Source organism: Aethalodelphis obliquidens, unplaced genomic scaffold, assembly GCF_003676395.1.
Source record: "Aethalodelphis obliquidens isolate GAN/ISIS:26980383/991018 unplaced genomic scaffold, ASM367639v1 scaffold14, whole genome shotgun sequence".
Lineage (NCBI taxonomy): Eukaryota > Metazoa > Chordata > Mammalia > Artiodactyla > Delphinidae > Aethalodelphis > Aethalodelphis obliquidens.
Window position 1 is genome coordinate 28,380,833 of NW_020837958.1, and position 26,343 is coordinate 28,407,175.

Sequence of the window (26,343 nt, forward strand, 5' to 3'; positions counted from 1 at the left end):
GCATGTGGGATCTTCCCAGACCTGGGATTGAACCCGTGTCCCCTGCAGATTCTTAACCACTGCGCCACCAGGGAAGTCCCAGGTAGATTGAAAAATTGCTTACTATTAATATTATCTTTTCTAGGATTGTGGATTTTGAAAACCTATAATCAAGGATCTGGCTTTCACTCATAGGCATTAAAAATAATTTTTATCTGTCTCTCCTTGTCCATTCATTATATGTGGTCCTACTTTCTTTTCCTTATTGTCTTTATTTTTCAGGGTTAATAAGGAATTTTGGTTTTTAACCCCGTTATAGAAATTCTCATGTATATTGTTTTGTTGTTTTTAACCATGAATGAATGAATGAGTAGAAGAAAGAGAGGGAGGGAGGAGGGAAGGAAGGAAGTGAGGGAGGGAGGAAGGAAGGAAGGAAGGAAGGCCCCAGAGAGATGGGAGAAAAGCCATTTAAAGGACTCTCTTTAAACACCTGTATTGATATAAGTGAAGAAAAGAACTGTAGTCTATATAGCATAGTTGCTGAGTTCATATAGTCTTACTGTCTGGAAAAATTAGTTAAGGGTGCCTGGGACAGGATGTCTTCTCTTAGAAGAGAGGCAGCAGGGTTTAGACTTTTCCTTTCCATAGATAGTATACCACTGAAGATTTGTATTTTGCTCTTATGGTATCTGTGGATTCTAGGAATGTTTAAGCCTCATTCTTACCTTAATGTGAATCATATCATTCAGCTAATTAGATCAGCATTTGGCTACTGTTTAGGCACTGAGATTCAACTAGCATTTAGGGGAGGATAAGCAAATTTTGCATGATTTGGATGGGTTTATGTTGAATTGTTGATTCTTAAAAACCATTTTAGATGTCTTGGGAGAAAAAAGCAGATGTTAAGAAGGTTAAGAAAAAAGGATGAGGATTTCTTTGGATAACACAATCAGAACCCAGAAAAATCTTAACCAGTGCAGTGTTTTCCAAATGTATTTTGACTACCGCTCCCCACTAAGAAATACCTGTTATTAAGGTCTCTTAAGCTTTTCAGTACTGTTTACAAATTTAGTAACAGAATTTCTTAACACCTTTCAATTTAAAAGTCACAGGTTAATTTCACAGCTTAAATTGGAATCATAAATATTTATTCTAATGTTATATTATTTACTCTTAATATTCTATGTCATCTTGTCATGATTTTTGTCTTTGTATTTACAAATAACAGTCATTTCCTAAAGTATTTGAAAGGAGAAGGGAAAACTTTAAGCCAAATCAGGAAGTGTGGGCGGGGGGCTTATACCTAGTAGTGGAGCTGCTGGTTATTCTGTGCTTAGCTTTTTGAGGAACCAGCAAACTCTTTTCCATAGTGGCTGCATCATTTTACATTCCCCCCAGCAATGTATGAGAGTTCCATTTCTTCACATGCTTGCCAACACTTGTTATTTGACAGTTTTTTGGATTATAGCCATCCTGATGGATGTGAAGTGATATCTCATTGTGATTTTGATTTTGATTTCTCTGTTGACTAGTAGTGTTGAGTATCTTTTCATATGATTATTGGCCACTTCTGTATCTTTTTCGAAGAAATGTCTATTTGTCATTTGCCCATTTTAAAAATTGGGTTGTTCATAGCTTTATTCATAATAGCCAAAAAGTGAAACAACCCAAAATGTCCATCAGCTGATGAATGGGTAAAAGCAAAAGCGGTATGTCTGTACAATGGAATATTATTCACCCATACAAAGGAATGAAGCCCTGATATATGCTGCAACATGGATGAACCTTGAAAACATTGTAAGTGAAAGAAGCCAGACACAAAAAAACATGTATGATTCAATTTATATGATATGTCCAGAAAAGGCAAATCCATAGAGAAAGAAAGCAGATTAGTGTTTGTTGGGGGGGTTGGAGGAAAGAGGGAATGGGGAATGGTTGCTTAATGGGTACAGGGATCTTTTTGGGGGGGGGTGATGAAAGTGTTCTGGAATTAGAACATTTCAGTGTTCTTACCATAGTGGTGATGGTCACATACCATTATGAATGTACTGTGAGCCAACAAATTGTACATTTTTAAATGGTTAATATGGCAGTTTTTATGTTCTATGAACTTTACCTCATTTTTTTTTTTTTTTTTTTTTTTAAAGGAAGACACTGGTCCCCCTGATCCTCCCATCTTGCTCAGGCCAGGTTACTGCCGGATTCACATTTGGGTCAGTGTTCCAATAGAGAGATCCCTCTCTAACTGTGGATCTCCTTTTTATGGATTTAGCATGAAGGCATGGTGTTTGACACTGTGTAGTCTGGATTAGGGGTAGCAGAAGTAGTTTGGGAAGGGCAGCTGCCAGTAACTGGAGATCTCAGGAGCTAGGGAAAGTTGCAGTCTCTGCTATCAGGGAAAAAGAAGCCCCTGGTCCTAAAGGGAGCTGAGTTTAGGCTCAGCCCTCCCACTGGTAGAAGGCAGAGCCCCTGATTGTCCAGGCAACCCAGAGTGAGCATCCAGGTCACTTTCAAATAATACTCCTGCTCCTTGCATCACACCTTCATGGGTATGCATTTGCACCTCTACAATATATGCATTGTAGCCACAATACATAGGTTATCTTGAATTTAATAAAATATTTATAAATGACTTTGGTTTATTTCATTATCTCTGGATCTCTAATTCTAACTTTCCCAGCAGTGGAAATTCATTTATTCACTAAGGGAAATAGATTATTCCAGATGAGCTGAAATTACCATTCCAGGTGAACTCTGGTTATCATCTTAAACTAGTTGAGGTTTCTGGGTCTACCAGAATTACTTGCTATCAATGATCCAAGACTGGACTCAGAACCTAAGAGCTTCATGCTTTTTATCTGTGCTGTAAATGTTCAAACTGAACTCTTTTTTTTAATAATCACTGAGACAATAGAGAGTTCCTAAGAATCCTATGAGATCAGAGTGACCCATACCTATTTCACAGTTGAAGAAACTGAAATGTGAAGAAGTTAAGGAATTATTAATTTTTTCATGTAATAATGGTATTGTAATTAGTTAAATGAACTCGTATTTTAGAGATATTTAAGATGATAACCACAGTTATCTAGTCTAACCAACTTTATTTCATGAATGAAGAAACTTAGATCCAGAGGGTGACTTATCTCCAATTAATATTTTCTTCTTCAGTTTCTTTGTAACTTAAAACCTGTGGCATAGATTGCCAGTGCTTTTGCTGCAAAACACTTGCTTCCTTTCCCTGTTGCCCTCTATAGTTTAGACTGGTCACTTCTGGTTCAACCGATGTTTTCTCCACCCCTTCCTTTGGTGGGGGCAGGGCTGTGATACTCATTTATATCCCTTTCATTGTCTCTCTGCATACATCTTTTCCTACTCATTTTTAATATTTGTCACAGTATCATCTTGATATTTTCCCTATTTGGGGTACTTTCAGAAATCATCTTGCAGGACTGATGAGGATAGGTAGTTTCCTAAAGATAAGAAAAGAATTCCCCTAACAAGATCTGGGAAATCAGATCACATGGGAGTTGCAGAGAATTACTGCTTGTTCAAACTCTAGGAATTAGGCTTCTAGGCAAGTTTTAGCAGAAACATGTTCTTAGATTTTGTTTAAAGTACAGGGGGAAGGATCAAGGAGTAATCAAATTGGTTGCGAGAGACATGAGTCAAAGCCAGGTAAGCAAAAATAACATGACTTGATCAGCTGATCAATCAGAGACGGGAGCTAGATTACTACAGTGTACATGAGTAGCTTTACTAAATGGCACAGTGTCTGAATTGAGGTGGCTTAGGCTCCTTAAAGGAGTTTAACTGTGGCATGGCTGAGGAGGTATGTAGTTGTTGATCATTCTGTTATACTCTGCTCTTTTATTTTTTTTATTTTTTAATAAATTTATTTATTTATTTTTAGCTGCGTTGGGTCTTCGCTGCTGTGCGCGGGCTTTCTCTGGTTGCGGCTAGCGGGGGCTACTCTTCATTGTGGTGCGCAGGCTTCTCATTGCGGTGGTTTCTTTTGTTGCAGAGCATGAGCTCTAGGCACGCAGGCTCAGTAGTTGTGGCTCGCAGGCTCTAGAGTGCAGGCTCAGTAGTTGTGGCACATGGGCTTAGTTGCTCCGTGGCATGTGGGATCTTCCCGGACCAGGGCTCGAACCCGTGTCCCCTGCATTGGCAGGCGGATTCTTAACCACTGTGCCACCAGGGAAGCCCTGTGCTAGATTTTAATAGACAAGTGGTAGCAGGTGTAAAAGTTAAAATAACCTTTCATAGAAAGCTTAAAATTACGCAAGTCCTAGTTGTTTATATTTTTCTCTATGAATTGAGAAATTCAGTTTAGTAACTTAGTTTTAAAATTCACTGTCCCAAAAAGTAGAACAAGGACCAATGGGGAATAAAACTCAAAGAGGCAGATATACAGTTAAATATCAATAAAGGAACTTATAAATAGCCATTTGGTAATGGTTCCTCTCAGGTGGTCAGTGCATAGTTATTGGAGGTCTTTAATCAGAGGTTTAGTGTGCACTTGTTACAAATGCTATAAAAGGATTTTTATTTTCAAAGAAAAGTTCTAAGCCCTTTTATTAACACTAAAATTTCATCATTTTGTTTGTGTACAAGAAGATAAAGTTTGGTTTGATTTAGACCAAAAGGGGGAGGTAAACAGAACACTAATAATAGGCTGATTTAAGAAGTCTGTGACACAAACATTGGCGTGGAACTTTTAATTTTTCACACACCATTCATCTCTATTTAAAAACTTTTCCCTGAGGTTCATATTTTTTGTTGGGAAATAAGATTGCAATGCCTATTCTTTATAATTACTTTACATACTTAAGTGTTCATTTCCTGTAAGAATTTTATGCTTTGTGGTAAAAACTCTGAAGGGTATTTTTCTTCTCACTCAGCAGTCTTACTTCCTATTTCCTTCTAGTGTCTTTTGTCCATAATAATCTAAATACTTTAGTTCAAATTTTTGTTTTCAAAACCAGGAAAAGGCATAGTACTTAAAACTGTCTTCTGGCAATTTAAGTTTAAAACACACTTTTAGTTAATAGCTATAATTTAGCTACTTTGAATAGATCCCAAAGATTTTAGTAGTGAATGAAATTATTTTCATAGAAATGGTTTTGCAAAGTTCTGTGGCTATTGACTTTTTCTAAAAGTTGATTATATTAACACTATAAACATGTATATCCCCATTAGCACAATGTCTAACGTTAATTTTAAAGAAGAGGTAAAGTTGAATAAAATGTGGTTTTTCATTGTCTAGCTGAATATAGTACATTAGTTGAGTAGATTACTGAAGTCTCTATAAAATTTTGGTAACGAAGTAACCAACTTTGTTCTGAAAAGCAGCTGATATGTTTATATTTAATGCTTAAAATACATTTATTGAAAACTTGGTGTTCCATCTAATTTCTGGGGTAAGATGGCATGAACCTGGGAGTTGTTTAGGTGTAAAGCTTTCCCATATTCTTTTTTTTTTTGGACATGGTTTCATTTTTTTTTTAATTAATTAATTTTTGGCTGGGTTGGGTCTTCATTTCTGTGCGAGGGCTTTCTCTAGTTGCGGCAAGCGGGGGCCACTCTTCATCGCGGTGCGCGGGCCTCTCTCTTTCGCAGCCTCTCTAGTTGCGGAGCACAAGCTCCAGACGCGCAGGGCTCAGTAGTTGTGGCTCACGGGCCTAAATGCTCTGCAGCATGTGGGAGGATCCTCCCAGACCAGGGCTCGAACCCGTGTCCCCTGCATTAGCAGGCAGATTCTCAACCACTGTGCCACCAGGGAAGGCCCTCCCATATTCTTATAACTGCTTTATAGAGTATGCACTGATAAGTTTTTGTGAATTATTGCAAACCTGCATCACTTTCCTTAAACCCTTAATTTACCCTTTCCACCTCTCCTTGACCTCACTACCTTTTTAAAAAATTGAATTATAATTGACCTACAACACTGTTAGTTCCAGGTGCACAACATAATTTAGTGACTTGGCATTTCTATACATTACAAAATGATCACCATGATAAGTTTAGTTACCATTTGTCACTATGCAAAGTTATTACAATATTATTGACAGTATTCCTCATGCTTTACATTTATCCTCCTGACTCATTTATTTAGTAATTGGAAGTTTGTACCACTTAATTTCCTTCACCTGTTTCATTCCCCCACTCCCAACCCCCGCCCCTGACCTCCCCTCTGTTCTTTTTCTTCTTCTTTTTTTTAAAAAAAGATTTATTTATTTAGGCTGTGCTGGGACTTAGTTGTGGCATGTGGACTTCTTAGTTGTGGCATACGAAGTGTTAGTTGCAGCATGCATGCAGGATCTAGTTCCCCGACCAGGGATCGAACCTGGGCCCCCTGCACTGGGAGCATGGAGTCTTACCCACTGGACTACCAGGGAAGTCCCTCCCCTCTGTTCTTTATATCTGTGAACCTGTTTCTGTTTTGTTATATTTATTCATTTGTATTGCTTCTTAGGTTTCACATATAAATGAAATCATACGGTATTTCTCTGACTTATTTCAGTTAGTATAATAACCTCTAGGTCCATCCATGTTGTCCCAAATGGTGAGATTTCTTTTCTTTTTTTAATGGTTGAGTAATATTCCATTGTATGTATATACCACATCTTTATCCATTCATCTGTCAGTAGACACTTAGGTTGCTTCCATATCTTGGCTGTTGTAAATAATGCTGCAGTGAACATAGGGGTGCATGTATCTTGTCAAATTACTGTTTCCGTTTTCTTCACAAAAATACCCAAAAGTGGAATTGCTGGATCATATGGTAGTTCTATTTTTAATTTTTTGCAGAAAAAAATACTGTTTTCCATAGTGGCTGTATCAATTTACATCCTACCAGCAGTGCACTAGGGTACCCTTTTCTCCACATCCTCACCAGCACTTGTTATTTGTTGTCTCTTTGACAATAGCCATTCTGACAGGTGTGAGGTGATACTTCATTGTGGTTTTAATTTGCATTTCCCTGCTGGTTAGTGATGTTAAGCATCTTTTCATGTGTCTGTTGGCCACTATACCTTCTTTTGAAAAATGCCATTTTTTAAATCAAATTGTTTTTTTGATATTGAGTTGTATGAGTTCTTTGTATATTTTGAATATTAACCCCTTATCAGCTGTATCCTTTACAAATATCTTCTCCGGTTCAGTAGACCACCTGCTCATTTTGTTGATGTTTGCTTTGCTGTACAAAAGCTTTTTAGTTTGGTGTAGTACCATTTATTTATTTTTGCTTTTGTTTCCCTTGCCTAAGGAGACATATTCAAAAAAATATTGCTAAGATTGATGTCAAAGAGCATACTGCCTGATTTGTTCCAAAAGTTTTATGGTTTCAGGTCTTACATTTAAGTCTTTAATTTATTTTGAATTTAATTGTGTATATGGTGAGAGAAAGTCCAGTTTGATCCTTTTTCATGTAGCTGTCCAGTTTTCCCAGCACCATTTATTGAAGAGGCTATCCTTTTCCCCATTATATATTCTTGCCTCCTTTGTCATAGGTTAATTCACCACGTAAGTGTGGGTTTATTTCTGGGCTGTCTGTTCTGGTCCATTAATTGATGTTTCTGGTTTTGTGCTGGTACCATACTGTTTTGATTACTGTAGCTTTGTAGGGTAGTTTGAAATCAGGGAGCATGATACCTCCAGTTTTGTTCTTCTTTCTCAGGATTGTTTTGACTATTGGGGGGGTCTTTTGTGTTTCCACACACATTTTAGAATTGTTTGTTCTAGTTCTGTAAAGAATGCCTTTGGTTTTTTTTTTTTTTTTTGACTGTGCTGCACAGCATGCGGGATCTTAGTTCCCTGAGCAGGGATCGAATCTGTGCCACCTGCAGTGGAAGCGCAGAGTCTTAACCACTGGACTGCCAGGGAAGTCCTGCCATTGGTATTTTGTTAAGGATTGTATTGAATCTGTAGATTGCTTTGGGTATTATGGCCATTTTAACAATATTAATTCTTCCAATCCATGAATACAGTATATATTTCCACTTGTGTCATCTTCACTTTCTTTCATCGGTATCTTATAGTTTCCCGAGTACAGTTCTTTTACCTGTATTGGTTAGATTTATTCCTAGGTATTTTATTATAATATTTTTGACACAACTGTAAATGGGATTGTTTTCTTAATTTCTCCTTCTGCCAGTTCTTGTTAGTGTATAGAAATACAACAGATTTCTATATATTAATTTTGTATCCTACTGAATTCATTTATTAGGTCTAACAGTTTTTTGGTGGCATCTTTAGGATTTTCTCTGTATCATATGTCATATGCAAACAGTGACAATTTTACTTCTTCCTTTCCAATTTGGATTCCTCTTCTTTTTCTTGTCTGATTGCTCTGGCTAGGACTTCCAGTTACCTTTTTTTTTTTTTTTTTTTAAATAGTGAAGTTATGGTTATTCTTTGTATGCACTTGCCCACCTCAGATTTATTTGCCTCTCCTTTCTGGTTTGCAGGGAAGAGATATTCCTTCTCTTTTCTCAAACTTAACTCTTTCACCTCTTTTCTTGTTCCTGTCTCCCCAAAGTATTTTTTACGATTATTCTTCAAAGTGGAATTTGTACTTACTGCTTTTCCAGTCCCTCAACATCCTCTCTTGTTCCTACTATATTGCAGAAACTTGTTTCTGGTAGTATGAATACTAATTGCCAATCTAGTGACCATACTCACTGTCCATCCTTATTGCTTCATTTGCAACAATTGACCATGTTCCTTTCTTGAAACTTCTCTTGTATTGCCGTAGTTAAATCTACTTCCTAGTTTTCCTCCTGTAATCTTTGAATCGTTTTCCTTGTCTAGTTTCTAAATATAGGCACTCCCCCAAGGTTTTGTTTTTGGTTGTTTTTAATATATCTGTTCTCTCTCGGTCAGTGCTTTATTCTTGAGGCTCTGAGATAGAGTTTGAAAGCTACTGATCTAGACTCCTTGGCTGTCTATGGTTGAGATGCAGTGATGATTAATTTTATGTGTCAGTTTGACTGGGCTATGGGGTGCTCTGACATTTGGTCAAACATTATTCTGGGTATGTCTGTAATGATGCTTCTGGATGAAATTAATATTTGAATTTGTAGACTGAGTAAAGGCAGATTGCTCTCCCTAAAGTGGTGGGCCTCACCCTAACAGTTGAAGGCTTGAATAGAACAAAAGGGCTGACCCTACCACCAAAAAAGGGGAATTCCTTCAACTTGACTGCCTTTGAGTTGGAACATTGGGGTTTTTTCCCTGACTTTGGACTCAAACTGAAACATTGGCTTTTCCTGGGTCTTGAGCCTGCCATACTCAGACTTAGAACTATAACATCAGCTCTCTTGGGTCTCCTGTTTGCTGACTGCAGGTCTTGAGACTTGGCATCCTTTATAATCACATGAGCCAATTTCTTATAATAAATCTCTCTCTCTCCATTCATATGTGTATAAAGAGATGTCCCAGCTTGATGTCCAGTAGGTGCAGTCCCTTAGGTATTCCTCAGCCTCCTGAAGAGACTTTCCTTTTGATGGAACTTGGACCCAAAGTCCGTTTGGTTGGGATATTGCTCTGTCAGTGATCCATATAGATGCTGACAACAATTAGCAGAGAGAAATTTCCCTGTAGAAAAGTGCAGAAATTGGATGATTCCCAGTTCTTTGTCTTTAGCTCTGGAATAGAATTTTGTAATAGAGTATTTCTAGATGATGACCAAACATCTCCATGGATTTCCAAACCCAAAATATTTACTAGAGAACTCAGTATCTTCCCCCACAAACCTCTTTGTTTCATATATTGGATAATGACATTAGTGATTTTTTCTTATTATCATTTGCCTCTTTCATTCATTGAAAAATATTTGAGGGGACTTCCCTGGTGGTCCAGTGGGTAAGATTCTGCACTTTCAATGCAGGGGGCCCTGGTTGGGGAACTAGATCCTGAATACATGCCGCAACTAATAGTTTGTATGCTGCAACTAAGAAGTCCGCATGCCACAACTAAGAAGCCCACATGCTGCAACTAAAAGATCCCGTGTGCTATAATGAGCATCCTGCATGCCACAACTAAGACCCGGCAAAGCTGGGTCTTAAATAAGTATTAAATAAATGTTTAAATATTTAAAAAAAAGAAAGACTCTTATTTAAAAAAATTAAAAAAAAATTTGAGGACAAAATGTGTGGGCTACAAATATTAACCATTCACAGACCTCATCCTTAAAGAACTCGGGTTAGAAGGGGGAGACAAAATGTATGTGCATATAACTGCAGTATGTAATAGAAAGCCGGGAGTGCTGCATAAAAGTTTGTGCAAGATCAGTGGAGGAAAGAGATGATTTGATGCTTAAGTTGTTTGGAGTTTGAGGAAGGGATCAGGAGCAAGAGTTGAGGGAATAGGTGTGAAATTTTTAAAAAAATTGTTTTTGGTTCCAGAAAGAGTGGGAAAAAAAAAAAAATGCTAATGTTAATGTAAAGATGAAATCATTGGCAGCCCAGCTGTTTTTTACTTTGTGAGCAGAACATTTGTGTTAATTTTCCAGATTCTATTATTACCTTGATGTATGACTAGATAATTAGTTATTATAATCTATTTCTGTCACCATCAATTGAAACTTATAACTTGCTTGAAAGGAAGGACCTAATACATGAAAGGCACTGTAAAAAATACTTTTTTGATTTTAAAAAAAAAGCATCTAGAAATGCCACTAAGGAGATTCAAAATCTATTAATAAGCGGAACATGAAAAACAGAGTTAAAGAAGGAAAGATGGTTACTAGGTCAACAAAAATACGAATTTTTTATAGCATTGCTCCTGCAAAGGTCACAATGCTGTTTTTCTCTCGTGTTTTAAAGGTTTTTTTTTCAGGAGACTTTGTTGTGAGGTACTAGAATGGCATAGTGAATAAGTTAGGTTGCCTGGGTTGAAATCCTAACTCTGATTATATTAGTCATGTGACCTCATGTGCCTCATTAACTTCTCTGTGCCTCATTTTTTAATCTGTAAAATGGGGATAATAGTAATGTTACCCACCTACTAGAGCTTTGTGAGAAATAAATAATATATACATACATATATATATACACACACACACACATACATACATGACTAAATTTCTTACAGCAGAACCTTACATGTAAGAAATGCTCAGTAATTGCTAGATATATTTTTGTGTGGTAAAATACATATAACAAAATTACCAGATTAACCATTTTAAGGTGTACAGTTCAGTGGTATTAAATATATTCACATTGTTGTGCAACCATCACCACCAACCATCCCCATAACTTTTCATCTTGTAAAACTGAAACTCTATACCCATTAAGTAGTAACTCTCCATTCTCCCCTCCCCCTGGCCCCTGGCAACCACCATTCTTTCTGTCTTTATGATTTTGAATACTCTTAAGTACCTCATATAAGTGGAATCATATAATATTTGTCATTTTGTGACAGTCTTATACACTTATAATGTCCTCAAGTTTCATCCATATTGTAGCATATTGTAAAATTTTCTTTATTTTTAAGGCTGAATAATATTCCACTGTATACCTCAGTTTGCTTGCTTTTCCATTCATCTGTTGGTTTATACTTGGATTGCTTCCATGTTTTAGCTATTGTGAATAATGCTGCTATGAACATGGGTGTAAAAATATCTCTTTGATACCTGCTTTCAATTCTTTTGGGTATAGACCCAGAAGTAGAATTGCTGGGTCATATGGTAATTCTATTTTTAATTGTTTGAGAAACCACCACATCGTTTTACACAGAGGCTACACCATTTTACATTACTACCAACAGTGCCCAAGGGTTCCAGTGTCTCCACATCCTTGCCAACATTTGTTGTTTTCTGTTTTTTTGTTTGTTTGTTTGTTTGTTTGTTTTTGGGGTACGCGGGCCTCTCACCATTGTGGCCTCTCTCGCCGTGGAGCACAGGCTCCGGACGCGCAGGCTTAGCGGCCATGGCCCACAGGCCCAGCCGCTCCGGGGCACGAACCTATGTCCCCTGCATCGGCAGGCGGACTCCCAACCACTGCGCCACCAGGGAAGTCCTGTTTTTTGTTTTTTTGTGTTTTTTTTTTTGCGGTACGCGGGCCTCTCACTGTTGTGGCCTCTCCCGTTGTGGAGCACAGGCTCCGGACGCGCAGGCTCAGCGGCCATGGCTCACGGCCCCAGCCGCTCCGCATGTGGGATCTTCCCGAACCGGGGCACGAACCCGTGTCCCCTGCATCGGCAGGCGGACTCTCAACCACTGCGCCACCAGGGAAGCCCTGTTTTTTGTTTTTAATAGTAGCTATCCTAGTGAGTGTGAGGTGGTATCTCACTGTAATTTAGATACTATTTTTAATAATAATAATAATTAGAAAAATACTTATTTTATAGAATCAGATATTAATTATGAAAATTACTGCTGTTCTTTTTAGGAGACAGTTGAAGGAACTACATAGTGCCTTATATTTTTTCATTGTTTTATGATTGCTATGGCAAATTCATTGGTTCTATGGAAGTAAATTTTAACTTGTTTTTAGAGGGAGCAGAACATTTAACAAATTGAACCAATGGTTGGGTTCCTTATGAACTGGATATAAAGTTTTACAAAAATATGAAATTCAGTTAAATTTGATTCTTGTCTTCAAGGAGCTTTCACATTAGGACAAATATAAAACAGGATGTAATGATACTGGTGTTTGGTTCAGACTAAGTACTTAGAAATTCTAGGAGGGAAGAAATTCTTCATACTGAATATTCATAGAAGACATTGTAGATGAAGTGGCATTCCATTGGGCCTTAAAAAATTAATAGATCTTTGACTTGTGTTGTGAGGGAAGGTTAGGAGGAAGACATTGAAGACAAACAGATTCAGAGGCAAGATAGTTCAGTTTGTGTTTCATAGGAACAGGATATGAGTCAAACTAACTTGGACATAATATTCACTTGGGAAGTTCTGGGAAATACTATTGGATTAGATTGTGGCAAACTTGGAGTGGCAAACCAGAGGATTTCTTTAGAAATATAAAAATCCATTTTTCAGGTAGTATGGTCTATTTGCTACGATACTTGTTTATGTAACACAGATTAACTTCTGTAATTGGTAAATATGGGATTGATGTCAGTATAATGGGGAGGTAGCATTCGTTCAAAAATAATCTTTCCCAGCATATCAACATTTCAAAGCAATCTAGAACAAACTCTCATAGTTAAAGGGAATATCTTAGTAATGCAGGAAAATATTAGGAAAACACTGAAAGTTCTGCAGAAGTGAAAATGGTGGCTACAAGAACAGTTCCACATTCCACAGGGTTAAGCATTCTGATGAAACAGTAAGTGCAGACAGAGAAGCTGAGAAGACATTTCTGTTTGCATTAAGAACTTTGGTGAAGAAGTGTACATCCTGGGGTATATTTTTAACTTCATTGAAATTGGTCTTCGCTAGAAGCAAATGCCCTTCAGAATCCATATAACAAATTAGGAAGCAGGAGCTCCAGGGTTTAAGGAGGCTTCAGAGGATCAAAGACCATAATTCAAGGTGCAAATTCAAGTGGAGATTTAACTGCACTAGTGTTTCTGTAAAGACTTATTGTTTTAGTTAGGGCTTTGATTACACTTTTTTTTTTTTTTTTTTTTTTTTTTTTTTTTGTGGTACGCGGGCCTCTCACTGTTGTGGCCTCTCCTGTTGCGGAGCACAGGCTCCGGACGCACAGGCTCAGTGGCCATGGCTCACGGGCCTAGCCGCTCTGCGGCATGTGGGATCTTCCTGGACCAGGGCACGAACCCGTGCCCCCTGAATCGGCAGGTGGACTCTCAACCACTGCACCACCAGGGAAGCCCGATTACACCGATTTTTGAGTAGTCTGCCTTAACTCTGTTTTTCCCATGAGCTCTGTTATTTGTAGTAGCGATTTTTCTAGAACTCAGGGCTGGCCACTTCCCCATGTACATATCACATTCTAGCAGAAGGGGCTCTGCCACATTATAAAAGCAGTAAATTAATAAAGGAGTTGTTGTCCTGAATTTTCAGTTTAATTTTCTGACAAAACCTTCTTGTTTGTCATGGTTATGGAAATCCATTACAACTCTTGAAATTTATACACTATGTTCTCATTCACTCAAGTTTTAATTGAGAATGTTCCCATTTTAATTTTAAAGGAAATTTACATTTGGAATTTGTGCTAAATCAAGCATTTTTACGTAGTAAGTCAAAACACCTCTAAATGGACTCTGCTGCTTGGCTGTGCTTGGGTAGTGAATTTATCTTCCTAAATGTTGCACACAAATTTTGATCAGACATAAACTTAACTTTTGAAGGAATGTCAGGGTGTTTGTACAAGTTTATTAACGTAGAAAATGCCCACTAACTCCTAAAACTCATTCTCTTATATAAAGAACCAGATGCTTTCTTGGAATTTGAGACCTAAGTTGAATATATAGAATTCCTGGTTTATTAGAGGAGTCCCAAATGGACTTGATATCTTCATTTTCTTAAAACAGAGCCTAGTCCTTTAATTTCATTCAGCTGTTAACTTTCTGAAGTGTTCATTTCTGGAAGATTTTGAATGGAAATGTCTTTAGCGTTCCATTCTTATTGACTGATACAAAGTACAGCCTATTTCTACTTTTTTTTTCCATCTACACATGTTTTTATTTTTATTCAACTATAAGCAAGTAGCAGAATTAACACAACATTCAGCAACTCCAGACCAGCTTTTCTTACACCGACGAGTGATCAATTTAACACGTACAGACTTTCGGATTTCTGATGACCTCTCACTCAGCCCCGCAGCTCATCTGGATGGCCAAGCTTTAACAGCAAAGTGACTCTCTCCCTATTGCTTTTTCCAGTATTGCTCTTTAAAGGAACCAGAGCGGGACACTGACAGCCAATAACCAGCCTGAGATGTATCACGTTGGGGGCTAGTGGACATGCCAGCCCCTGGTTGTCTTAGTGAGAGACAGGGCCCTGAAAACAAATGCCAGAAGATGCCATCACACACAGCCCTGGGCTCGGGCTCACAAAGGCAGAGGCAATCAATCTTTTCGTTTTTTCAACCTCCCTTAAAGATTCTTTGATGCTCTGTTCTAATACTGCAGACCTCGTCTTTTTACCAGAATTTTTTTCCTCTTTAACGTCTGGGTTGTTATATTAACATTTTGATGACCCCATCCTAGTACCAAAGTATCCCCCACCAAAACGGAGTTCAAATTTGATCAAAACATAAACCCCCTAGAATTATAGAGGACAGGCAGAAGGAAAAGACACCCTAAACCTAAATCTTACTGCTCAGGCCTCAGGGCAGGGGGAAGAGAAGAAATCTACATGCATCACTAAACTGAAACACTGCTTGGGAACTCTGGGACGATGTCCATCTCCTGGCTTTCCTCTGCTTCCCAGACAGCTGCTCGTAGAGTTTGGGCACATAGTCATCCCATTTGGCCTGGTAACATGTGCCGGCCCCTGGAGCCCCGAGCTCATACTTTTTGCAGAAATTCGCCACCTTGAATCTGCCACCGTGGTCTCCAGATCGGTTGCTGAGAATGGGCTCATCACACTTCAGTGGCCTGTCCTGCTCATAAACCAGCCAGATGTAGTAGTGAAGGCCTGTGCCCTTGGGAGGCCCAGAGCCCACATAATCGGAGAGGACTGTGCCACTGCTGATGTCGTTCCCCTTCATGTTGACCACTAGGAAATGGTGCCATTCCCTGTATTTGGGGTCCTTCCTGCTGGGAGCATCCGGGTCTGTCAAGACCAAAATATACAGTTTACCTGGATGAAGGCCATCCCATGCAATGCTGGTGGGCCAGTTCTTCACCTGCGTGGTTGTCAGCACTTTACCCAGCTCGTCAACCTCTGCCCCGCCGTATTTGACCTGCAGTGGGTGCTGCGGCCTCTCATCCACTTCCTGCAGGCTCAAAGGCCCAGACTGCTTGTTGAGGTCCACGAGCATCACGGAGCCAAGGGGGGCGGACAGCAGGGAAAGCAGCGGGAGGACTTGGTGCAGGGTAGTAGTCCAGACTCCCAGGCCTATTTCTACTTCTGAGCAAGTAAAACCAATGAACTTTAAAATAAGGCTTGGGACTTTCCTGGCAGTCCAGTGGTTAAAGATTGCGCTTCCAATGCAGGGGGCGCAGGGTAATCCCTGGTCAGGGAGCTAAGATGCCACATGACATGCGGCCTGGCCAAAATTAAAAAAAAAAAAAAGACTTAGTTGGCATTACTTTTACAAAGATAGAAATCCATACTTTAAAACTTTGTTACTGATATGATTTATTTTACCTCCATATTTTTGTACATGTTTTTATAAAAATGTGTTTGTGCTATATGCTATTTAGCGTTTGGGGGATCTTTTACTTTTAAAATAAAAACACTCTTTTTCATTACAGAAAGGCCCAAATGGGACCAGTACTTTGCCAGCTGAAAGTTCTCTTCTACAAGAAATTGAAGTACAGAATGAGGAAGTGGCAGCTTTTTGTCAATCCATTACAAAGTAAGGAATTTTTCTTTATAAAGATTATTTTTTATTAAGTAATTTTTAAAAATTTATCTTAACCAGCTTAGTGCTACTAATTATAAAATTTTTTAAGTTTTAACTATTTTCTCCCTGTGGCTAAAATGTCAAAACAATCAGTTAATTGGTACATTAACACAAACTACAGTTGAACCTGTTAGTGTTCTGAGTATTTAGAAGAAAAAATTGAGGTCAGACAGTAGATTTCTGATAGTCTATTACCGAGGGAGAATATGGCTTAAACATAGAAGTTTCATTAGAATTAGAAAATGCCTTTTTTTTTTTTTTTTGCGGTACGCAGCCCTCTCACTGTTGTGGCCTCTCCCATTGCGGAGCACAGGCTCCAGACGCATAGGCTCAGCGGCCATGGCTCACTGGGCCCAGCCGTTCTGCGGCATGTGGAATCTTCCCGGACCAGGGCATGAACCCGTGTCCCCTGCATCAGCAGGTGGACTCTCAACCACTGCGCCACCAGGGAAGCCCAGAAAATGCCTTTTTTTTTTTTTTTATGGCTGTGCTGGATCTTCATTGCTGCACACGTTGAGGTGCGTGGGCTTCTCACTGCAGTGGCTTCTCTTATTGCGGAGCACGGGTTCTAGGTGCACAGGCTCAGTAGTTGTGGTGCGTGGGCCCTACAGCGCACAGGCTTCAGTAGTTGTGGCGTGCGGGCTTAGTTGCTCCATGGCATGTGAGATCTTCGTGGACCAGGGATCAAACCCGTATCCCCTGCGTTGGCAGGCGGATTCTTAACCACTGGACCACCAGGGAAGTCCCTGCCTTTTTTGCCTTTATAGGGAGACTTAGTTTTGCCATAAACTTTCTAGCATTCAAAATATTGTCCTACTTAGAATTAAGAGATGATATAACAAGCAAGATTAGAGGAGCAAATATATTTTCTGAAGGTTAGAAAAATGCATTTCTAAAATGTTCTTTTAATCCTAAATGTGTCCAGTGTTCTTAATACATGGAGAAACTGAGACTCAGAGAAGTTACCTACCAAAGTTTACTCAGCTAGTCTGTAACAGAGCGAGGTCTCCATTACCTCTGGTTTGGTGTGTTTTCTTTCCATCATTTCACTGTATTAGTGAGGACTTCTGTTATGAGTGCAAGAAACCCATCTTAAACTAGCATAAATCAAGGAAGGTTATGTATTGGTTCACAAACCCGTATAGCAGAAAGAGGGAGGATGGGGCAGAGCTCAGTGACAGCAAGATCCAGGAATTCACACACTGTAATTGATCCCTACTCCCTTTGGACTCTTCTTCTTCCTCCCTTTTCTCCCTGGGCCCTTTCACCATGCATGTTGGCTTCTACTAGAGATGGAGTTTTGAAGGCAGGGAATATAACCACCGATAGCTTAGACTTTGATATTCTAATGGTCTTGTTAACAGACAGGAGAGAGTCCTTTCAGTCAGCACCAGATAGAAAAATCCCACGGAAGAAGGGAGTGGAACAACAAACATTGTGGCCAACTGGATGAGATCTGTTATCAAAAGAAGGAAAAGTAGGGACTTCCTTGGTGGTACAGTGGTTAAGAATCCGCCTGCCAATGTAGGGAACACAGGTTCGATCCCTAGTCCGGGAAGATCCCACATGCCACGGAGCAACTAATCCGTGAGCCACAACTAGTGAGCCTGCATGCCACAACTACTGAAGCTCACACACCTAGAGCCCGTGCTCCGCAGCAAGAGAAGCCACCGCAATGAGAAGCCTACCCACCGCAACAAAGAGTAGCCCCCACTCACGGCAACTAGAGAGAGCCCGTGCGCAGCAACAAAGACCCAATGCAGCCAAAAACAAACAAATAAATAAATTTATTTTTTTAAAAAAGAAGGAAAAGTAGATCACTACTAGGAGATTTATTCTGAATCCAGTATTTTCCCCAGTGTGGTTTAAGCAAAGCAGAGTTTGGGGGTTCCCAGATCATTTTCGAGTATATTCATCATTTTTATGATATGGGACTTATTATATTTAACTAGATTTTCTAGACTATTGGTAACATTTCATTAAAATTCTATCTTCCTGTGTGTCACCTTTTAACCAGCATTCCTTTTCTTCAGGATACCTTAGGGAAAAAAAAGAAGAAAAATATCAGTAGAGTCACTTTTTCTTTCCTGAAAAGGTTACTCTTTTTTTTTTTTTTTTGCGGTACGCAGGCCTCTCACTGCTGTGGCCTCTCCCGTTGCGGAGCACAGGCTCCGGACGCGCAGGCTCAGCAGCCATGGCTCACGGGCCCAGCCGCTCCGCGGCATGTGGGATCTTCCCGGACCGGGGCACGAACCCGCGTCCCCTGCATTGGCAGGTGGACTCTCAACCACTGCGCCACCAGGGAAGCCCAAAGGTTACTCTTAACTGTGTTTTTAAAACTCATATTTTTCAGTAGACGTTTAAAATAGAAGAGACATTTAGGTGACTGAGAATGCAAATTGCATGTGTTAGAAATTACCTGTGCCTTTATTCCATTATACCATTATGTATGTGTGGTTAACAGTTTAGAAATAATCTTTTATCTTAATGGTTTGGTATTAATCTGGTATGTGTTTTATCTTAATGGTTTGGTATTAATCTGATATGTGTTCATCGAGTTTTTAAAATTTTCTTTCCAAACAAACCTTGTCTATTAGACTGTGTTGAGTGACTATTGCATTTAAGCTTTGCATGTTGAGAAATTAGGCTCTCTGTGATCTGCCTTTTTTTCTGCATTTGAATCTTAGTGTTATTTACACAAACTCTGCCACTAAGCTAAAATGATCATTTTTATTTATGTGTGCACACGCGCGCGCACACACACACAAATGGCTTCTGTAATATTAAAACCTCAGATGAACTAGAGACAATGAATTCTTTTTGTAATTTATTTCTGTTAGAGTGGGATTGCAACAAATGTTTCAGAGAAGTAAGAGGGAGAGGTGTTTTTGAAGCCATGTTCTAGAAAATTCTTTCATTCCCCTCTGACCTTGGAGATTGGAGTCAGGAGAAGTCTTGATGTCTTGAAGAAATTAATGTCACTTTCTATTTTTTCCAGTGTGCAGATTTTAAAAACAAGTGTTTATACTCTTAGTAAATGCCTCATTTTTTGAAATCTCCTAAAATGATTAATTTCATTATTTTAATTCAGCTATGACATTAGTGTAAGATTGTCAGGATGATATTTGTTTACAGTTAAGCCTACTTCTAGGCCTTGTTTTTTTTTTGCTTCTGTGAAATCAGGGAGTTGCACTAGTGATCTCAAGGGTCACTTTCAGTTTAAAGTTCTGTAAAATACTTTGAATCGGGACATTTAATTATTACTGCATTTTTCTTGTTTTTATTTCTTTTATTTCTTTCCTTTCACACTCATCATAATTGACAAAACTTGCTGTATCTACTAGTTACATAGGTCCAGAGAAAGTTCTCAGAGGAATGTTAGATACCAGTGGAAATTTTTTCTGCTTCATTTGTGGTCCCCTAGGGTAAGATGAAAAACTACACTTTACACTTGTCATTCTGAATAGCCTTTAATTTCCTTTCCTCATATATGGTTCCAATCTAATATTTATATTCTACAAAAATGTCTTGATCCCAAGGATTCCCTGTAGGTTTTCACCTCTGCATTTAGTTAATTTTATTCTAAATGACGCTGACTCAAGTTTCTTATAAAGTAGTGTTAATTCAATTAAAAACCCTCATTTTTTAAAATAAATTTATTTTTATTTTTAATTTATTTTTGGCTGCGTTGGGTCTTTGTTGCTGTGTGTGGGGTTTCTCTAGTTGTGGTGAGCAGGGGCTACTCTTTGTTGCAGTGCGCAGCCTTCTCATTGCCGTGGCTTCTCTTGTTGCGGAGCATGGGCTCTAGGTGCACGGGCTTCAGTAGTTGTGTGGCACGCAGGCTCAGTAGCTGTGGCTCGCGGGCTCTAGAGCACAGGCTCAGTAGTTGTGGCTCAGGGGCTTAGTTGCTCCGTGGCATGTGGGATCTTCCCCGGGCCAGGGCTCGAACCCACATCCCCTGCATTGGCCGGTGGATTCTTAACCACTGTGCCACCAGGGAAGCCCCAAACCCTCATTTTTATATGTAACTTTTTATCACTAGAATTTTTGTCCAGTAAATTCTTGTTTTCTGAACTGTCATCAGGAATTTCTGATTTTCCTTTTATCATCCTTAAGGATTTCTGAAAATTGAAGGCTTCCTTGGATATAGATAAAGTTCTTTACCGTTTTATATATTAGTTAGCTACGTGATTTGCTGTGAGTATCTTATTTCATGTGGTATTTCTTGTTTCATAGGAAACAAGAATACCAAGTATGTGAGAAACAATAAAAAATCTTAGGCTGGGTCCTGTGAAGGTCTTGTCATTGTGTTACAGAGGGGTAAGCTTGGCAGCAATCAAATATTTGAAGGTAATGTGTCCATATCTAAAGGTGCATTTCCAACATCAATTTAAGTTTATTACTTTCTATTACCTTTTTTTTCAATTACATTTCTTTTTAATATTGGATCCTTTGTGGCACTTAAGATCACAGTGCAGAAACCAGATTTATTCATTTATTCATTTATTTGACGAGATGCTTATAACGCTTACCATGTACTAGACACTGTTCTGAGTGTCCTTATAAACTTAATTCACATAATTCTCACAACAACCCCATGAAGTTAGTAGTAGTATTATCCCCATTTTATAGAAGAGGAAACTGAAGCAACAAGGAGATTGAATAACTTGCCTAAGATTACACAGCTAGTAAGTAGTACAAACAGGATTTAAACTTGGGAAGTCTGACTCTAGCAGTAGTGCACAAATAGTTACACTTGCTGCCTGCCTCTCCAGAACATTTCTTATTGTCAACTCAAACTATTTTATTCTGTTCCTATAACTTGATTATTTTAATCTCTACAGAAGCGAATAGATAAAACTTCCAGCATTCATTCCGTTTATAGCCCTGTGAAAAGCAGATGGGAGAAGTGGAGTTTGTCTTCTAACTTCCAGAAAAAAGTCAGTTAAGGGAAGCCCACAGGCTTAAAGAAGGCATCAAATCCTCCTTTGTCTTCAGATAATAGAAGTGCTATCTGGAGATGAGCCATACACCTGCCTTATATATTTAAATTTAAACTATTTTGCTACTATGAATACCAAGAACACTTCACAGGCAATTTTTTTGCCATTCCCTAAGTCTTAGAAATCACTTTGAGGGAATAAAGGCCTCATAGCACTGTAAAAACCCATTGTCTATGTTTTTCTATCATGCTAACAACCAAAAACTGTGTAGGAAAAAGGATGTCAGAAAAAAAGATTTTAAAAAGACAACAAACTTTTCATCCCTCTGGCAATTACAATTTAGGTCTATCACCTGTATTGTCAGTGGTTCATTAAAAATGTACATTTTGTGAAATTATACTGTTTAGCCAAAAATCTGAAGCAGAGAACCTCATTTAATGCTGTGTATCCAGTGTGTGTTTTGTTGATGTTGATAGTGTTACCAAAGCGGTCCTGGCAGTACTTAATCTCTTTCCTTGGATTCTGTTTTTTAAAAGGCAAATGCCGGTGTTTTGGAGTTTTGACAGGGGTCCATTCATTGCATTTCTCCTGAGCTGCTCTAGAATTGGACAGTAACACAGAATTGAATGGCTATAAGCATGCAAAGCCTTGTTCAGAGCTCTCAAATGCAGCTTTCAAAAAAAGAATTTAATTTCTTGTTTTTTGTGAATAGATTGAAGACCAGTTTTCCATATACCAATCACTGCACAAATCCAGGCTATTTGTTAAGTCCAGTCACAGTGCAAAGAAACATATGTGGAGAAAATGCTAGCGTGAAGGTCTCCATTGAAATTGAAGGATTTCAGCTACCAGTTACCTTTACATGCGATGGTAGGTTCATAGTTCCCCAACGATCTTGTTTTGCTCTGATTAGGGAGAAAATGTTTAAAATGTTAATGTTATCATTCTTTTAATAAACTGACTCAGTTATCATTAGGTATTCTTTAAAAATCTCTGTGTGTGTTGGGGGGGGGGTAAAATACTTAACATGCATTAGTTATCCCTTTCTAGAAATTGGCGTTCATATGGATAGTTCTGTGGTTTGGGTTAGAGAAAAAACAGTTTACTTTTATAACTACATATTTCTCTGAAAGATGCTGAGTAATTTGGTTAATCAGTGGCTCTTGGCCAAAGCCCAAAAGCATTAGCTAGCAAGGCTAATTATAGTCCTATTCTTTATATTCTAAAGGAAGACTTATTCTCTTTAAACATACCTTAAATTTTGGTTTGGGGAATCGTATGCAGTAAGAATTAATACTAAAATTGAAGGAAAGTAAGGTCAATAAGCTTCTTGATTGAAATAAGCATGGATAAGCATTGATAGCAAATGTTTTGATTTGTATCAAATTTTGACTTGATATATCAAGATCTGATTCATTTAAAAATATATCAAATGCCTATTGTTTGATGCTTCATAAATGTGCACATTTATAGTGTACATCTCTTTTAAGAAATGTAACCATTTTATAGTAGAAGTGCTTTGTGTGTTTAAATAATAACTGTTATGATACATATAAATGTGTTCAGAAATGTAGCTATTGTATTAGATAGAGGTTTTATGGCCTTTTCTGCCAAGCTGTTAATTTTCATGAATTCTGAATGTAGTCACTGTCTTCTAAGTTGAACATAAAAGCTCTAAGTATAGAAATAGGTTACTTTAGTTTTTAATGGTTTGTAATCTTAGTATCCAGCTATTGTGAAGAATGATAATTGAATAATACTTCCTACTTTCTATATTTTTATTCTTCATTGGATAATTCACCAGGCAAATGTCAAATGTTTAAAATGGTGATTCTTTTTCCTTATGATTTGGTTTAAATAATTGTTTGCTAGACACTGCTAAATGTCATCCTTTTTGGAGGAGTCTGTAAAACAGAGGTGGCTTTCTTAGCTTAGATCTGCCCTGTCTAATACGATAACCACTAGCTACATGTGACTATTGATTACTTGAAATATGGCTAATATAGATTGAGATGTGCTATAAGTGTAAAATACACACTGGAATTCAAAGACTTACTTTGAAAAGAGAATGTAAGATATCCCATTAGTAATTTTGAAATACTAATTATATATTGAAATGATATTTTGGATATATTAGGTTAAATAAAATATATTATTGAAATTAGATTCATCTGTTTCTTTTTACTTTCTTCAACATGGCTACTAGAAAATTTTAAATTACATATGTGACCTGCATTATAGTTCTCTTATATAGTGCTGTTTTAGATTGTAAGACATACAGTCTGAATAGGTATATACTTAGTGTTGAATGTATACAATGAAAATGATGACTAACTCTTTTACAGTGAGTTCTACTGTAGAAATCATAATAATGCAAGCCCTTTGCTGGGTACATGATGACTTGAATCAAGTAGATGTTGGCAGCTATGTTCTTAAAGTTTGTGGTCAAGAGGAAGTGCTACAGAAGTAAGTATTCATTTAATTATTGAGCAACATTTTTGGAAATTTCATTTTAATGGATTAAATTAGAAAAATTTCAAGTTAAATTTATAATCTAAAACCACATTGGGTCCTAGTGAATTGGTGTATTGGATCAGTTAACTTATATTAAGATATACGTTGTCCAAGACATTGTGTCTAAGACAGTAGAGGATCTTGCCCTTAAGAAGCTGATAGTCTTAGATGGGAAGAATGGTGGGCAATTGGTTGACAAGTGAATTTAAAGTTGTTTTTCTTTCTGCAGAGAGGCAAATAGTTACATCATTAGGGACTCCATTTTCCCTTTGTAGCATGCAGTATTACTTTATACACAGTGTTTAGTTGTGATTTCCTTTTAGTTGCCTGAAATAATCATTATATGAATCTTTTTCTGAACCTACTAGAAATGCTCTGTCCCTGTTTTTTTTCCTTGTTTGTCTTCATCTTCTTTCTTCTTTGCTTTAACTCTTCTCATGTAGAATTATTTCTCTATTTAAATGCTCACACTTGGTTAAAAAAGTCTCTGTATTTTACCATTCTCTTCAATTCCTGATGAGTAAAATTTACATTTTACTCTCACCTGTATAATTTCTAGTTTGAGGAGAATAACATTGACGAATAATTGATATATTTTAACAGTAATCATTGTCTTGGAAGTCATGAACATATTCAAAACTGTCGAAAATGGGACACGGAGATTAAACTACAACTTTTGACCTTCAGCGCAATGTGCCAAAATCTGGCCCGAACAGTGAGTGTGTACCCTGTAACTGAATGGCATTTGGTTGAATCTAAATAATTTTAGATTAATTTAGATATTATTAAATATTAATTTTAGATTAATATTAGTTTGGATTAATATGTAATTCTAAATAATTGCTAATCAGCCAATTTGCAATGTGTACGTGCTCTGAGAGTTTTGGGTTTGACTGGGAGTGAGGCACGCTTTATCCCCTACAGGATAAAGCAGATGTGGGGAGAGTTTTAGCAGACCGGGGGGAGACTTTCAATCATGGAGGTTTAGGTAGCATACTACTCAGAGTTGGAGGCATGTTTGAAAATCAAAGTGGAGGAATTATAAAAGTTTGGCTTGTAATAGTTTTACACAAGTTACACAATGAAAACATCAGGGTCAGTCAAGGAGAAATGAGGAAGAAGAAAGATTTTGAATGCTAAATATGGTTTTGGGGAGAAAAAGATCCACATTGACCTTTGCACCAAACTGAGAAAAATATATTATTTTTCACAAAATGAAAACTAATTCTCTGTTTTAAAACTATAGTACTTTCTTTTGAGGTTAAAGCAAAATAGAATGCAAGAAATTAGGCCATTTTATTACTGTATAAACACTTGATGACTTTTAACCTCTAAAGAGAATCATTCATTTGGTAGAATTTTAGGAGGAAAAATATCAATCATTTCTACTTTCTCTTTTCTTTATTTTCCTAGGTTTTGCTCCTATGTTAGGTAGAATTTATTTCACTTGGGTGGAAACTATTTCACAAAACTCAGTACATTTTAACAATCATTAGTAACTTCTCTTTTCAGTTTCTTAAGGCATGATGTTTTTGAGTATTTTGAATAATAAGGGTTATGGTTGAAGAGACCAGTGCCTTATTTATTGAAGGTAAGGTAGAAGGAAATTTGGTTATCATTATAAAAAATGCAGAAATTCAGATGATCTCTTCTCATCTGGTTCCCACCCCACCTTCATTTGGCTGTCCGCCATCTTTAAAAGTGCTTTTAGCTCTCCATTCTCTCTCTATAGCAGAGGCCTCGGTTCTCAAAAGTCACTTTCATTTCAAGAATTTATCATACGCTTAACCTTACTTAATTTGGCAATAGAAAGACCAAAGAATGGATTTCATTATTTGGTAAACATTTGTCTGTATGTTTATTTAGGCAGAAGATGATGAAACACCTGTGGATTTAAACAAACACCTGCATCAAATAGAAAAACCTTATAAAGAAGTCACGACAAGGTGTGGCATCTAAAACATTAATTTCAGGTTTTCAGACGTTACTTTTGGATGTGAATGCACTTATTTTGGTGAATAAAACAATCATTTTTGCATATGGTATCTTTCAGCCACAATAACTTCTTTATTTCAGACATCCTGTTGAAGAACTTTTAGATTCTTATCACAACCAAGTGGAACTGGCTCTTCAAATTGAAGTAAGTCTTAATTCACATTTTGGCTTGATGATTTAAAGATTCTTTTCTCTGTACACTCTTAAATACTAATGTTGGAATTAGATTAAATATTTTAGAAGGACTATTTAAACTATATTCTTGAAGTTGATATTTGATAACTTGTTTTCTGACCCAACATATTAACAAAAATTCTCAGTAGTGCTTGAGTTACCTGAGCTTTATTACTAGGAGGAACCTTCACTTCAATTCAAAAAGCATTTATTGAATACTTGCTATATGCTAGATGCTG

General features: G+C 37.7%; 1 protein-coding gene and 1 pseudogene across 9 annotated transcripts in view; one reads left to right on the forward strand and one right to left on the reverse strand.

Annotated features, from left to right (window-relative positions):
- PIK3C2A (phosphatidylinositol-4-phosphate 3-kinase catalytic subunit type 2 alpha) overlaps positions 1-26,343 on the forward strand; it is a 105,053-nt gene that overhangs the window by 31,511 nt on the left and 47,199 nt on the right. For 8 of the 9 annotated variants that reach the window (XR_003434520.1, XR_003434519.1, XM_027115283.1 and 5 more), the window contains exons 3-8: positions 16,327-16,430; positions 22,134-22,291; positions 23,767-23,887; positions 24,539-24,650; positions 25,802-25,881; positions 26,012-26,075. Coding sequence is in view for 7 of the 9 variants with exons in the window: in XM_027115283.1 (XP_026971084.1) it covers positions 16,327-16,430; positions 22,134-22,291; positions 23,767-23,887; positions 24,539-24,650; positions 25,802-25,881; positions 26,012-26,075 (639 nt within the window). In the remaining 2 variants the exon portion in view is untranslated. Of the gene's footprint in view, positions 1-2,038; positions 2,193-16,326; positions 16,431-22,133; positions 22,292-23,766; positions 23,888-24,538; positions 24,651-25,801; positions 25,882-26,011; positions 26,076-26,343 lie in introns of those variants that run through there. The other variant, XM_027115287.1, reaches the window with a different exon arrangement.
- On the reverse strand, positions 14,668-16,069 carry LOC113624958 (phosphatidylethanolamine-binding protein 1 pseudogene; annotated as a pseudogene).